Source organism: Capricornis sumatraensis, chromosome 23, assembly GCF_032405125.1.
Source record: "Capricornis sumatraensis isolate serow.1 chromosome 23, serow.2, whole genome shotgun sequence".
NCBI lineage: Eukaryota > Metazoa > Chordata > Mammalia > Artiodactyla > Bovidae > Capricornis > Capricornis sumatraensis.
The window spans coordinates 33,447,114-33,462,869 of record NC_091091.1 but is presented as its reverse complement, the minus strand read 5'-3'; the positions used below and the strand labels follow the sequence as shown (position 1 = coordinate 33,462,869).

Here is a 15,756-nt window from a genome sequence, read left to right as displayed (position 1 = left end):
GGTTCTGGGCAATAGGCGCCCTGCCTTTCCTCTCCTTTGGCTGTTTGTGAAGGAGGGCGATGATAGGCCCAGGGAGGCCTACTAGCCTATGCCCCTCCTCCTTGGCTGTTTCCTGGGATGAGCCCCTCTAATCGTCTTCATCCTCAACTTGCACACTGTTCCTTACGTCCTCATACACTCCCAACCTCATACGCTCCCATTCCTGTCCTGCCATCTTGGTTGCTCCGCCATCTTGGTTGCTCCGCCATCTTGGTTGCTCCACCATCTTGGTTGCTCCGCCATCTTGGTTGCTCCGCCATCTTGGTTTTGTCCTACTTGCCTCTGCTAAGCTGGCTTAGGGACATTTACCTTGTTACTGACCTGAAAGCCTAATGGACATGGGCAGTCTCTCTCAGCACTCAATATGTCTTCTCTCCTCCACAAGAGGAGGGGACACTGACCTTGGCTCCATCACCCATTTCATGACCCTGTATCCAGCTTTGGCTCCAATCACACACACCATTCTCCTGGGCTATCCTGCCTGTGCCTGGCTGCTCTTGTCTCCTTCAAGGACTCCCTTCTTGGGTGCAGTGCCTATGGCTTGAAGAACTTTCTTCTGTGTACACATTCACCTGTCCCATTTTAAAAAGGGGTGTCTAAGAGCCACCTGACTATTCATGTAATGTGGGCAGCCTCTTGCAGGTACCATTGGTTTAAGTCTGATGTGCTGCAGGCAGAGAAAAGCCATATATACAAGAGAGCTTCCTGAGTTTTTGTTTCAGATTTGTGAGGCAGAGCATAGGGTGAGGCCAAGTGTCTGGGCCAGCGTCTCCTCTCAGGCAGTAACCTTGACCAGTGTCTCGGGGAGGCGGACTGGGGATGGCTCACCACAGAGCCTTCCTTCCTTCTTTCTGGAAAAACAACTCGGAGCAAGCTTTTTGCTGTGGTACATGGAGTCCATTCCAAACAAAGATGGTAAGTTGACGTGTGACTAATTTAGAGTGGACTGAAATGGAGGCTTAAAACCCCCCAAACCCTGGGGTGTCTGCTGTTTCTAAGCCCACAGTGATTCATGAGGCTTGAGGCCAGGCCTCACCTGGCTCACACCTGCTGGACCCTCCTGTGCCATGGCTCCTGGAGGGCCATCTGTCCTTGCTTCGGTGATGTTGAGAGGTGCTGGGCAAGGAACATGTACCATCTCTCCTCTTCACATCCATGGAGAAGTCGCCCAAGGGGTCTGGGCTCTCAGGGGCTGGGTAGGTGGGAGTAGAAAGAGCCTGGGAGAGAAGTTCCCCCCATTCCCTGACATGGACCAGAACATCCCCGCTCTGCCAATGAACCAAGCCTCTGAGAGTGGCAGCATGGTTATGTGAACTCATGGAATCAAATGGGGTGACCAGACGCAGCCAGCAGTTACAACCTGGAAGATGCCTCTGACTTCTGACTTAGGAAAATGATAATGATATTGGAACATTTTCCCTCAATCTCATAACCTGTGGAAAAGCCAAACACGTCACCAATGCCAAGTCACAGAAAGGAAAAAGGCGAAAGGTCAGTCCCAGGAAAGCACTGCTTCTGTTGTCTAAGAGGGAAGCACTGTTTGCAGTGAGCTCATTGACCACAGAGAGATGGCCCAGACACGCCCCATCACACCCTCCCAGCACCAGCCAGCTGAACGCACAAGTGTTCCTTTGAGAGGTCTCTACTCACTTTCACTCCAGACCACAGTCCTCCAACCACACACTCAGGTAAAGGCAGGAGGCAAGTGGGCCAGAGACGGGGGACTCACAGGTTCCTTGGAAACCAGCCCCAGCCACAACCAAGCAACGGTCCTTGGCTCTGGATACACCGTTCTCCCAGGAAAGTCATCTCCACTCATGAGCACTGGGTGCCCCACTAGGTTAGCAGTTCAGACCAAAGAGATGAGGAAATCATGGCTGGTAGTTAATTCTCATCTACGTAGACAAATGGCTATACATATTTATGATGGGAAATTTCATTATTTAAAAATGCTGCTCTAAATTTCCAGCTAACTCCATGAAGAGTGCCTGCCAAACAGGTTGCAAATTAAGAACAATTATTTTTCTCTTCTGCATTTGAATAGAACTTACAGCTAAAGTCATTTAAAGGGGTTAACATCCACCTTAATTAAATATTAAAGTGTGCCTGTACCTGCTGCTATTGTTGCCCCTTCGAATAAGATATAACCTATTTTTGACAAGTTTTCATCTTTCTCTGTGGAAGACGCTACATGAAACCAAATCAGTGGCAAAGAGGAGAGTAATGAATAATCTATTTCATATTCCAACAGTACCCGGAGCTCGGAGTGGAAAAATATTCAGTTGGATGATGGCAAGAGGCTGCTGGGGTACCACATGACACGGCTAATGTTTAAATAATAATAATAAAAAAAAGCGATAAACAAATCATTAGCCCTTAACAGTTGTTTAATGCAATTTGTTAATGAACGTAATGGTGGAGACTAATAATGAAAGAAAATAAAAACGTCTAAACAGGCGCCAAGTTGCTGGCGATGCGCAATTATTTCCTTGTCAAGTTTTTATGATTTAATGAGCCCCTCTGGGACTGACGGCTGTCAGTCAGTCGTGACTTTTTGACACCATTACAACTTCAAATACAGCAGCAGGCAGGCTGTTTTCCTCGGATTTGAAATACTGAAATGATCTGACAGTTTTAAAGAAAAGATGTGCAAAAAAAAAAAAAGGGAGAGAGAGAGGAAGAGAAAGACAGTTGCTTTCCTTTCTTTCTTTTTTTCCCCTCCCCCCTCCCTTCTTCTATGGAGTAGATAATCTCTGGATACTGTTTGGTAATGAAAATCCAATCACTGAGGTCATTATCTGATGAGGTTTTTGGAACAGGCAGGCTTTTTTCCCCCTCTTTATTTCTTTACTTAATGATAACCCTCAATGGGCTTGCCCCGCATGGGACGGCCAGAGCCGCACAATTTTGTTCACCATTAATTTCAGCCTTTGAAGCTCAGGGCTCAGAAGCAGTAGCAAAGCAAACCCCCCACCAAGCTGGTTCCAAAATAAGACAATCCAGCCTGCCTTAAACAGAATAGCAAATGGCCTCCCAGTCCAGGCCTGGCAGCTGACGTCAGGCCCGCTGCATTTGCCGGCATTCGTCTTCAACATGGAACATTTAAAACTCTTTACAACTTAAGAGACTTTAATTAAATTGCTTTTGATTCTGGAGCAGGGCAGCATCCACTTTATTTATTCTGTCAGGGAAACTGTTTAGTCTGCATGAATTTTATATGGCAAGGGCTTCCTCCTTCCTCTTCCTCCTCCCCAGCAACCCCCCAACCCTTCTGCTGAACACAATTTTTTAACAAAGGCTTCTGACTTTAGATATATTCATCAACCAAGGTCTACGTACTAAGTTCCTAGGACCTTTCACAGTTCTATGAATGGCTTTGAATTGGTGGGCTTTCCCCCTTCCCCAGGGAAGCAGGGTGAACAGTGTTCCTCCCCCTCAAAGGGAGCTCCTTTGAGTCTGTCTGCAGCATCTGAGAGGGCCAGCCGGGGATACAGGGGCCTTCGGACCAGCTTCCTACAAAGTGCTCACTCTCTTGGTCTAGGAGGTTGTTCTCGAGGTGGATGTGATGGGGCTGTTAGGCCAAGGGTTATCTGTTCACCTTCTTCCCACTCTTGAGGTTGAACTGGGGCAAAGTCTCAGGCAAGGGCTGATAAAGAGATCGACCCCAAAGAAGCTGCCACTGTGGGGTGAGCCACGCCCTCTTTCTGCACTACCTCTACTTTCAACATGAACCTCAGGTGAAATATTTAGAAGCCAGCAAGTTTAGATGATCAGATCAACCTGGCTTGCTAGGTGGCCTCAGGAAGTCTAGAGGCATGAGGTGTGCCTGGGCAACCGATTATACACTTCAGCTAAGACCAACTGTTTTGAGGGAAGCCACCAGAAAGGTTGGTAGAATACTTCCCCACCATCAGAGTTTCCAAACGAGAAGGAGATGACTTGTTGCCTTGCTTTTTCATCATTTCTTTGATGTGTTTCACACATACTCATTCCATTATCAGAATAAAAGATTTTCTTGCCAGGATAGAGCCCTAAGGCTGATAGGAAAATTAGTACAGGCTTCCCACTCTTTTGCTGGGCTACTGCGCTCTGCCAAAATCCCACACCATCCTCGAGAAGTAAAGGCTGCGGCTTTATTTACACAATACTAAATGATTTATCTGAACACATGCAGGCCCTAGCCTGTTTCAATAACTGCAATTTCTCGGGTGGATTTTGCCATTGTGTGTTTCCTCTCTAAACCATAATGGTTCTTTTCTGAGTTGGGGGAAGAAAAAAAAATCAAGTGCTGCATCCAGGTGATCTCAGCCCATGGGCACAGGTAGTTAGCATTTTTTATGAAGGGAACAGGTTTGCTTTTCAAGGATTCAAAGCTCCCAATTATATCCAAAAGATAGAAAGGACCCTGGAAGTGCCTATGAAGTCTTAAGAAAAACACATTTTGCGTTATGACTAGGGGGAGAATGACCTCAGTTCAGGCAACTTGGAACCAACCTGATCATAAATGAACTAATTTTGAACGCAATTCCTGGTTCCCTTGGACAGGAAGAAACCAGAGAAAATCACAAAGCACGTTAGAGGTTTGAGTACCTTGTGGATTCAGGAAGGCTGTGCTCGCATTTGTCAGTGAAAAACCCAAGCCGTCCTATTGTAATGCACTGCGACCCCTTATTCTTTGACAGGAGGTTAGCGGACGTTTTCCATTAAATTTATTTCCAGTGCATCAGCCTATAGGACTATACCATATTGATAATCACATCTGAAATTTCGCACCGATGGAATCAGGTTCCTGCTCTTCCTGAGATATTCATGTTCTCTTTACATACTGGAATGGATGTGGAGAGAACCTTGGCAGACCCTCTGCATGTATGACGGCTCCTTTCGACAGTACAAACATTAAGATGGAAAGGATACAGAGACGGGTAAACAGGTCGGGGAGAGGAGGCTACCAGGAAGCACCGAGCTGGGGCACTCTCTGCCACCAGATTCTGGGGAGGATGGGATTTTTGGAAGGCAAGGAAATCTTTCCTGCAGCCAGTAATCAAAGTTGTGAAAAGTGGATATTGGGCAGACTCAGCAAAAAATATTCTTGGGTTTAAAAAAAGAAAAAAAAAACACATAGAAAAATGGGGAAAGGGCTAAGTCAATTTCCCGCACAATTGCTTTTAAACACCCACCTTTACAATGAAAACGCTCGGGCAGCTGGACTGTATTCACTACATCTGGGGAGGAACAGGACTGCTTTGCAGGGCCTGTCAGTGGCTCTGGCCCTGCTGGTCTCTGCATTTTTTATCCTCAGACATCACAGAAGGGCTGATCGGTGACACGAGGTGTGTGACAAACAGCACAGCCCATCAGAAGCCGCCGTGACTGACGCATCTGTGCCCTCTCCCCAACCGTGACCCCTGCCACGCCCACAAGGCAAGCAAGAAGGTCACCCAGGCTACTCTGGTCAGGAGATGAAATTAACCAAAAGGCAAATAAACACTCGCCTTCCCCTATAAAGAACAAATCTGGGTGAAGACAAACCTAGAAAAGGAAACCAACCCACATGCAAACAGGAATACAAAATATTTTTACAGTCTTTGCACTTCAGCTGAACAGTGGCGAGAGAGAGGGGGAGGGTCATTCAGAGCCTGTCAGCGCAAGAAAATGATTCATGTGACCATTTTGTCTTAATTACTCAGAACGAGCCGTGGTCGCTGTTTATCAAGGAAGAGCAGATACATCAGTGTCCTCTGACAGAAAAAGTGATCGCCGTCAGGATGGTGATAACCAGGACGATGCCCAGGATGACGATCAGGATCCGGTTCTGGATGATTCTAGGAGAGAGCAATGGAGGAAAAACAATTCACACAGATAACAGAGAACAAAGATCATATAAGACCAAGTTGGCTAATCAAAGGGAGGCTTCATGGGTGTGCGTTGGGAGCCTGGTATGAGGTGTGTAAGTATGTGTGTGTGTGTGTGACTACGCAGCTCTGTGCTTCCAAACGATCCACCAGCAAATGAACGACTCTACCGCGACTGTCACGCAGCACTGGGAGAAATGCTTACAGCGAAGCTACAGTGATTCAAATGGCTTTCTGGGTTCCAAGTCCCATGTAGTAATCTTTCAGGGATCAAGGGCCCCATGCAAGCTTCTCTTTTCAATTTAACATGTGAGACAAGCCTCGGTTTTTTTTTTTTTTTTCCCTCAGTGTTTCCCGTGAAAGTGAAAGACTAAGGAAACATGTCACAGTAAGGTACTTACCTGTACAGAAATACCCGGGGAAAAGTAAAAGAGAGACTTAGGAAGAAAAGGACAAGATTAAGAAGCCAGCGTCAAGCTTGCAGCTCAGGCTACAAAACCGTCATCTGTCACTGGGGCTCATGCTCTGTGACGCCAGGAGGAAACATTACATGTGCTCCGTGGCAAAAAAAAAAAAAATGCGGGTTCATACAAAATATGGCCCAGGTGCCTGGTGTGCTTTGGTTGGGGGGGGCCTCACCTCTCGGGACTCCCACCCCATCAGCCCTGGCTCTGCCAAATGCAGATGGGGAACTGGGAGCTGGAAGAAGAACTAGGGTGAAGATGTATGCTCCGAGAATGCCTGCAGAGGGCTTCTGATGAAGTTGTTTCATAATCTGATACCTCATTCTGAGAAAAGAGGTCAAACGTCACAATCCCTGGTTGAGGTTTTCCAAGGGAAGCTGGGTCAAACAGCCTCGCCCACACATGCTCCCACCAAACCAAGCAGGCAGAAATAGAGGTGGACTGGTGGGCCCTCCAGGTGGCTGTCCATCCCATCAAGACCTCATAGCAAACCCCAATCTGTCCATCCTCCAAATATCAAGAAGAAAAAGGTCTGCTGGGGACTTCCCTGGTGGACCAGTGGCTAAGACTCCATGCTCTCAATACAGGGGGCCTGGGGTTTGATCCCTAGTCAGGGAGCTAGACCCCACATGCCCCAACTTAAGAGTTCTCATGTTGCAGCTACAGGTCTCCCATGCCACAATTAAAATGGAAGATCCTGCATGTCACAACAAAGACACGGCGTAGCCAGATAAATAAATATTGAAAAGAAGAAGAAGAAGAAAAAATTTGGCTGCTTGTCTAGACACAGAACACTGGATGGGGACTCCCATAGAAGGAGCTAGGTGGGACCACGCAGACCCCAGTTTAACAGAGACCCTACCCTCCTAACCTCATATCCTCGAGAAGAAATCTTTACAAGGTGTTCACAGTCTTTTCTAGCTTCTGGATGAGTTTCTTTCTCAGAAGGATGATAGCATTCTTGTGGTTTCAGCTGGATTCTCCCTCGCCCACCCCCTTCTTCCCCAAGCCTAAATGGATGGACAGAGACAGTCACATCAGACAAACCCACTCCCTTGTGGCCCCCCTTGAAGGACCAGCTCTCTCCTCCTGACAGGTTACAAAATGATCACATTTGCTGACACGTCTTCCGCAAAACTGCTTTAGTGCCTGTGTCCACTTTCCTCGAAGGAGATGAATGATTCGCCGGGTCCTCATTTATCACGTAAGGCTCAGCTAAGATCTGTCTCGTTTGCTTCTTCCCTTCTCCACTAGAAAGGCTGCACCCTGACATTAATTCTTCTGTGATGACAGCTAATTCAGACTTAACAGGCCATATTTACTCAGGAGCCAGGAAGATCCTCTGTCCCCAAAATAAAGAAATAAAAACGGGACTTCACGGCTTGTTAAAAGCGAGGCTAATTACAAACACTAATCAGAGTGATGTGATGGCTTGATTTAAAACCTAAATGGATTTTGCCCCCCTTCTTTCGGGAAGGGGCAGAAGTCTTCAGAACCGTCCCTACCCATCCCATTTGCCCGAGTCACTGTCAAAATCTCTTATTTACCACCGTTACCCGCATCAGACTTGCAAAGGAAATCAGCAAAATTGAAACTCAGCAGTGAAACAGATTAAAAGCATGAAAACTCTTTAAAATTCTGCCTTAAGTAATATACGGTAGTGTGTCTCTCGGTTGACAACCATTTTATTTGTGGGTTGAGGGCCCCAAGGCATCCATGATGCTAATTTATAAAGGATTAACTGTGAGTGTTACTTGTTTAATCTGAGGCATGGTTAGAAAAATGAAGACACGGGGATCCCTAAATCCTCAGCTCTTTCCAGGTCTTCCTAATTGGGTTTTCCTCATCTCTAGGCAAGGAGGAGTGGGCTTCACTCATGATCTTTCCTAATGGGTCGTATCTTTAATTCACTCAGTGCACACACACCTGATCCCAAGAAGGGTGCCACAGGCTCACAGAGGTTCAGAAAGACCTTGGTGCATCCTCAGTTCCTGGTGCCGTCACCTCTGCAGCCCCAGCACAAGTCATGGTGACTGGCAAGTAGGTCCCCAGGAGAGCCATCCAAAGGATGGCGATGAAAGAACTGCAACTGTAATCGTTCCATTCCAAGGAGAATGGAGAAGAAATCTGCGCAAATTTCCTTTGCAGGAAAATCTCAGGGCGTCTACACAGAAAAACCTGAAGTTAAAAGCTGAGGTAAATCCCCCAAAGGGCTTCTCTGGTGGCTCAGTGGTAAAGAACACCCCTGCCAATGCCAAGAGATGTAGGTTTAATCCCTGGGTTGGGAAGACCCCCTGGAGAAGGAAATGGCAACCCTCTCCAGTATTCTTGCCTGGGAAATCCCACGGACAGAGGACCCTGACAGGCTAAGGCCCATGGGGTCACAACGAGTTATACACGACTGAGCAACTAAGAGAATAAACAAAAAAGTCCCCCTCAGATGGAACACTGCACTGCTAGGCCCTTTCCCTGAAGCGGGGAGAAGGGAACCTCATGGAACCGGGTGCTGGCAGTGGAAGAGGCCAGCAGGAGAGGTTTGCTTTCAACCAAAGGGTGGCAAATATTTGGGATGAATGGCGCAGAGGGGCAAATAAATAAGTAAATAAAGAGAATTGGTGTTCACGGAGTTGGAAGTGAGACTGACCCTGGCCCAGCCACCAACCCAGCTTTGGGCCTCAAAGGTATTGGATACAGCACCTCTAAGGACCAGAAAAGTGAATAAGGCCGAGCCAGCCTGGACGGGGAAACATGGGCTGGCATCGGAGGGCCCCATCTGTGAGGAGGCCTGGAGTACAGTCCCAGCCAGGGGCTGCTGGCAGGTATGGCTGCAGGCGAAGCAGAAAGGAATGCAGAGTCCAGAGAGAGTCAGAACCACAAGCCAGGAAGTGGGGTTCCCAGCTTGAGAGGCAGAGAACGAACTTTGGGGGAAGCCCAAACTACTTTCTAACTTTGGACAGGGTTGGGGATGGTGGGGGGTGGGGGCTTTATGTTCCACTAGGTCTGCAGCAAGCAGTCTTAATCTCCCTTTTGAAAATGCAAAGTGTGTTTACCCAGTAAATAATTTAAGAAAGAATATACACTTGAAAGAAGACGTCCATTGAAACAGCCAGGCTAAACTGCCTCCAGGCAAAGCCTGCACATTTGCATGCTGCCTTCCATTAAGCGAGCACGCTGCGGCTTTAAAAGAATGCAGAGCCAAATTAACAGGAATGTGGGCCCGGAACATCAAGGATTCTCCAAGTTTACATTCTGAATCACAGTGCTGTTGATACAAGATGAATTAACCATTTACTTTGAGGCTGAACTCACAAAGTACTATTGAAAATACTGATCCCTGTGTGGAACCCAGGGAGCGGCTAATCTTTCCATTGCCATCTCCTCCCCCTCTGGAAACAAGCTCCAGCGTGTGGCAGCTGGAATCACAGAAGACTGGTTGAAGGGAAGGAGGCAGGCAGGCACCTGGTACAGCTCTCCGCTCTCTCACCGGAGGAACCCAGGAATTCCACCGTCTCAGGCGTCTGTTTTCTGGGTGCTGACACTCGCCTGCCCCTTGATGTTAGATGTGACCATGTGACCTATCTTAGTCAGTGGAGTGTGAGCAAAAGAGTTGGGCATTACTTCTGGGTGGAGGCATTTACTTCCAGGGTTTGACTCTCCAGCTGGCTCCTGCCTCGTTGTTCTGTTTTAGGAGGGTGTACATTCTGGGAGGGGCTTCCCTACTGGCTCAGATGGTAAAGAATCGGCCTGCAGTGCAGGAGACCTGGGCTTGATCCCTGGGTTGGGAGGATTCCCTGGAAAAGGGAATGGCTACCTACTCCAGTATTCTTGCCTGAAGAATTTCATGGACAGAGGTTACAGTTCATGTGGTTGGAAAGGGACGAACACGATTGAGCGACTGTGGTGCTGGAGAAGACGCTTGAGAGTCCCCTGAACAGCAAGAAGATCAAACCAGTAGATCCTAAAGGAAATTAGTCCTGAATATTCAATTAACTGTGGAAAATTCTGAAAGAGATAGGAATACCAGACCACCTGACCTGCCTCTTGAGAAACCTATATGCAAGTCAGGAAGCAAGAGTTAGAACTGAACATGGAACAACAGACTGGTTCCAAATAGGAAATGGAGTAGGTCAAGGCTGTATATTGTCACCCAGCTCATTTAACTTATATGCAGAATACATCATGAGAAATGCTGGGCTGGAAGAAGCACAAGCTGGAATCAAGATTGCCGGGAGAAATATCAATAACCTCAGATATGCAGATGACACCACCCTTGTGACAGAAAGTGAAGAGGAGCTAAAAAGCCTCTTGATGAAAGTGAAAGAGCAGAGTGAGAAAGTTGGCTTAAAGCTCAACATTCAGAAAACGAAGATCATGGCATCTGGTCCCATCACTTCATGGGAAATAGATGGGGAAACAGTGGAAACAGTGTCAGACTTTATTTTTGGGGGCTCCAAAATCAGTGCAGATGGTGACTGCAGCCATGAAATTAAAAGACGCTTACTCCTTGGAAGAAAAGTTATGACCAACCTAGATAGCATATTGAAAAGCAGAGACATTACTTTGCCAACAAAGGTCTGTCCAGTCAAGGCTATGGTTTTTCCAGTAGTCATGTGTGGATGTGAGAGTTGGACTGTGAAGAAAGCTGAGTGCTGAAGAATTGATGCTTTTGAACTGTGGTGTTGGAGAAGACTCTTGAGAGTCCCTTGGACTGCAAGGAGATCCAACCAGTACATCCTAAAGGAGATCAGCCCTGGAATTTCTTTGGAAGGAATGATGCTAAAGCTGAAACTCCAGTACTTTGGCCACCTCATGCAAAGAGTTGACTCATTGGAAAAGACTCTGATGCTGGGAGGGATTGGGGGCAAGAGGAAAAGGGGACGACAGGATGAGATGGCTGGATAGCATCACCGACTCGATGGACGTTGAGTTTGAGTGAACTCCAGGAGTTGGTGATGGACAGGGAGGCCTGGCGTGCTGCGATTCATGGGGTCGCAAAGAGTCAGACATGACTGAGTGACTGAATTGAACTGAACTGATTTATTGGAAGGACTGATGCTGAAGCTCCAATACTTTGACCACCTGATTCGAACAGCCAGACGACTCATTGGAAAAGACTCAGATGCTGGGAAAGATAGAAGGCAGGAGGAAAAGGGGACGACAGAGGGTGAGATGGTTGGATGGCATCACTGACTCAATGGACATGAGTTTGAGCAAGCTCTGGGAGATGATGAAGGACAGGGAAGCCCAGCGTGCTGCAGTCCACGGGGGCGCAGAGTCAGACATGGCTGAGTGACTGAACTACAACAGTGTTCCGGGAGTGGAGGTTCAGGATGATGGAGACTCACTCCTTCTGCCTGGATCCCTAAGTCACCCCAAGGAAGACCATTGCCCTGGGGGCTCAGCATGACCCCTGGTGGACCAGTATGAAGCCAGTGAGATTGGGGGGGGGGGGTCACTGAAACTGCAGCATCAGTTAATACTGGGTGATGCACTCCTGCCCCAGTTCTCCAAGATAGGGTGACTGGCCAAGCCAGATGAGGCTTTGGTTTAAAGCATCACAGATGCCAGGGTACGATGAAGGCTCATATGGGTTTCCCAGGTGGCACTAGTGGTAAACAAGCTGCCTGCCAATGTAGGAGATGTAACAGATGTGGGTTCGATCCCTGGGCCAGGAGGACCCCTGGAAGAGGACATAGCAACAACCCACCCCAGTATTCTTGCCTGGAGAATCCCGTGGACAGAGCAGGCTGGCAGGCTGCAGTCCATGGGGGTCACAAAGAGTAAGGCACAACTGACGTGACTTAGCATGATGCAACTTCTTTGTTTGAAGAACAGGTTTTTTGTCTCTTGGTTTTCAGAAGCTGAGAGCCCCTCTGCTCCCTTCTTGGTTATAAGACTTCACTGAAGACTCAGCTATAACCAATGCTAGTGTATGCTGATGAAAGTTTCAGCAAGCTCAGGTGGGCATTCTGCTTCCCATGAAGAGCAGATACATGTTGGCTGCATTCATTTCTCCATTCCAAACATCTGACACTACCCCTAGCTCTAGGGGCAGAGCTGTGAGCTACGATAAGGGGTCACCGTGTTCCACGCTCCTGACCACAGTTACTGCACCAGAAGCAGGCACGTGAATGAGGCCTGTGCAACTGAGTGAATGGCAGAAGGTTCGCTTAGAATATGAAGTCACCTGCACTGTGTGGTGTGTGGCTGTCACGTCTGGATCTGCTGCAACCCTTTTATTTCCATGAGTGAAGCCAGCTTCTAAGAAAGAAGCTGACCCATGGAGGATAGCAGAGTTGAAGGAGAGGCAGAGAAATGGAACCCCAGTCCTGAAGACATGGTGAACCTCTCTATCAAACATGTTTCTTTCGGACTTTCAGTTACAAGAGAAAATAAATTAACTATTCCTGAATTCAGTTTAAGCTGCATTTTCTGCTATTTGAAACCAAAAAGTAGTTTTAGGTTGATTCACCCTGATTCCAAAACCAAGTCCTTGACCTACAGGAGGCATATTTTCCTCACCTCTTCCAGGAGAATTTCCCAACCACACCCCTTGTTCACGCTTGGATTTCCCTGGGCCCCTCTCTCACCACTAACCACACAGTTTTATGAATTTTCTGTTTCTGTGCATGTTTCCCCAGTGGAAAAAAAAAAGTGACCCTTTGACGATCTGAATCTCCTTTGTCTTTTGTATTCCCAGTGGCCAAAACAGAGCTCAGCACAGACATTCTCAAAAAAAAAAAAGGGCTTGCTGAATGTATGAATGAATGAAGCTCCCCTGGAGGTTGATGTGGTTGTCTTTCCGGTTTTTAAGGGCTGCTTGTAGACACGCACAGCTTTAGGAGTTAGTTCTTAACCACCGCCTCCCCCTTCCTAGACATGCCACAGGTTTAGGGTCCTGTCCAGCACATGCTTTCCTGCCTGGCCCACCAGGCCTGAATAATGACACCCCACCTTTGGGTTTTGACAGGACAGTAACAATTGGCAGGATATTTAGCAACCAGAACAGTGGGGAAAGGAACTTTTGAAAAACAAGGGCCAAGGGAAGTCTCTCCCAGTTCTGCATCCAATTCCACGTTAGTCTTCACCAAAAAGAGATGAAAATAGGAGCAGCAGAAATGGTTCATTGGGAATCAGCCTCTAACACTAACTTTAACTGTACCTGGCTGCCTCTGAACTAGAGCTGTGTGTTTGTTATGGCCTCTGATAACATCCACCCAGGGTCTTCCAGGTCAAATAGGAGCAGCAGAAATGGTTCATTGGGAATCAGCCTCTAACACTAACTTTAACTGTACCTGGCTGCCTCTGAACTAGAGCTGTGTGTTTGTTATGGCCTCTGATAACATCCACCCAGGGTCTTCCAGGTCCTGTGTCTTCAGGAGGAGTCTCCAGCTTTACCCCCAGGGATTCAGGTGGGGCACCCCACCCCCCATTCTCTGCTTCCACAAGTGGACACGTGATCCAGGCAGCCCCAGCTAATTAGTTCTCTGGCCCCTGCAGAGCACTTATTTAGGAACTGGCATACCAACCAATCCAGATGGAGTCCCATGAGGACTTTTCCTAAAAACTCAAGAAAAAGGTACTGTTTTTACTGGGAGTGGCTGGACAGACAATGGAAGCCTAGCACAGAGAGGCTGGAGGAAGATATGGGGGGGTGGACATGCGGCGCTAGTGGTAAAGACCCGCCTGGCAATGCAGGAGACATAAGAGATGCAGGTTCAATCCCTGGGTTGGGAAGATCCCCTGGAGGAGGAAATGGCAACCCACTGCAGTATTCTTGCCTGGAGAATCTCATGGACAGAGGAGACTGTCAGGCTACAGTCCATAGGGTCGCAAAGGATCGGACATGACTGTATGGACTGAGCATGCATCAGCACGCATACACCACCCACACACGGATGGTGGAAGGCGTTCTTATCACCACGCAGCAGGGGAACCTGCCTGAACGATGCCAACACAGAGAAACACGGAGCCAGGAGATGAGAAAAAGATGGATTGTGAGGGCATTACTTGAACCCCTGCTGTGTGCCTGAAGAGTCACATTTAAACCTCCTAGTTATAGGAGCCAAACGATTCTCTTTTGATTAGAGTAAGTTTGGCTGGGGATTCTCTCTTTCAGCCATACTGTACTGAGTTGAAGAGCCACCCCTGCACCCGTCTCACCCACCCCAAATCCAAGTCCACCTCAGAACCTGATCTCATCTGGAAACAGGGTCTTCTCAGATGTAATTTGTGGAGGATCTTGAGTTCAAGTCATCTTGGGTGTAGGGTAGGCCCTAAGCCAATGACGGGTGTCCTTAAGAGAAGAAAGGACACAAACACAGGGCAGAAGGCCTTGTGAAGTCAGATGAAGACTGGAGAGAGGCTGCCACAAGCCAAGGAGTGTGTGTGGCCACTGGAAGCTGGAAGAGGCAGAGAAGAGCTCTCCCCAAGAGGCTTTGGAGGGAGCATGGCCCACATTTCTGTTGTTTCAAGCCACCCAGTTTTTTTTTTTTTTTTGGTGCTGTGTTATGGTGGCCCTGGGACATGAATATTCAGAGTTCTCACATCCACACCAGGATGTGAACTTGGCCATCCAGTCTCAGCCTTCACAATGACCAATCGTTCTCCATTGCTCCACACCCCTGTCCTCCTCTGAGGTCAGGACAGCTCCTGTCTGGTTCGCTGGAAGCTCTGCATACAGCTGTGGGGCTTACAAGCTTCAGGAGCAGTTGGTTCTTTCATCTCAGAATGAGCTTTCCATTCACCAACAGAGTGGGCAGTGGCTCAAAGCCATGTGAGATGAGGGACCTGAGGGGGTTCCTCCCACAGAGACTCCTGGCTCTGGGATAAGACATTTAAAACAAGAAGAAGGCCAGATGCTATCTCTGGCTTACTAAGCCATCATCTGCCATTCTGAGTCCATATTTACTGACCTGCTTTTAGAAGTGGTCAGTTATACATGAGTCCTGAGGGAAGAGGACACAGGAGGAATAGTTTTTTTGTTTTTTTAAAATAATTATTTATTTAGGCTGTGATGGGTCTTAGTTGCAGCATGTGGGATCTAGTTCCCTGACCAGGGATCAAACCCAGGCCCCCTGCATTGGGAGTTTGGAGACTTAGCCACTGGACCACCAGGGATGTCCCAGGAGTGACAGGAACCAGTATGTGGCACACAGAGGCTAGGTCCTGAGTGAGGACGAGTAGCTTGTTTTCAAGTTTCTACTTAATTTTACAGGGATCCACAAACCTTTTCTGTAAAGGGTCAGATAATAAACATATGAGTTTGCTGGAGCCGCAGTAACCAAGCACCACAGACTGGGTGGCTGAAATGTGTTGCCACACTTCCTGGAGGCTGGGCGTCCTAGATCAAGGTGTTGGCAGGTTGAAGCCTCCCGAGAGCTGGGAGAGTGAATCTGTTC

At 47.9% G+C, this 15,756-nt stretch overlaps 1 protein-coding gene across 2 annotated transcripts in view; it reads right to left on the bottom strand.

The window, feature by feature from the left end:
* Positions 1 to 4,974: 4,974 nt before the first annotated feature.
* The window catches only part of VTI1A (vesicle transport through interaction with t-SNAREs 1A), a 373,485-nt gene continuing 362,703 nt past the window's right edge, over positions 4,975 to 15,756 (bottom strand). For both annotated transcript variants that reach the window (XM_068961555.1, XM_068961554.1), the window contains one exon: positions 4,975 to 5,861. In XM_068961555.1, coding sequence (XP_068817656.1) covers positions 5,768 to 5,861 — 94 coding nt within the window. In that variant the 3' untranslated portion in view covers positions 4,975 to 5,767. The remainder of the gene's footprint in view (positions 5,862 to 15,756) is intronic.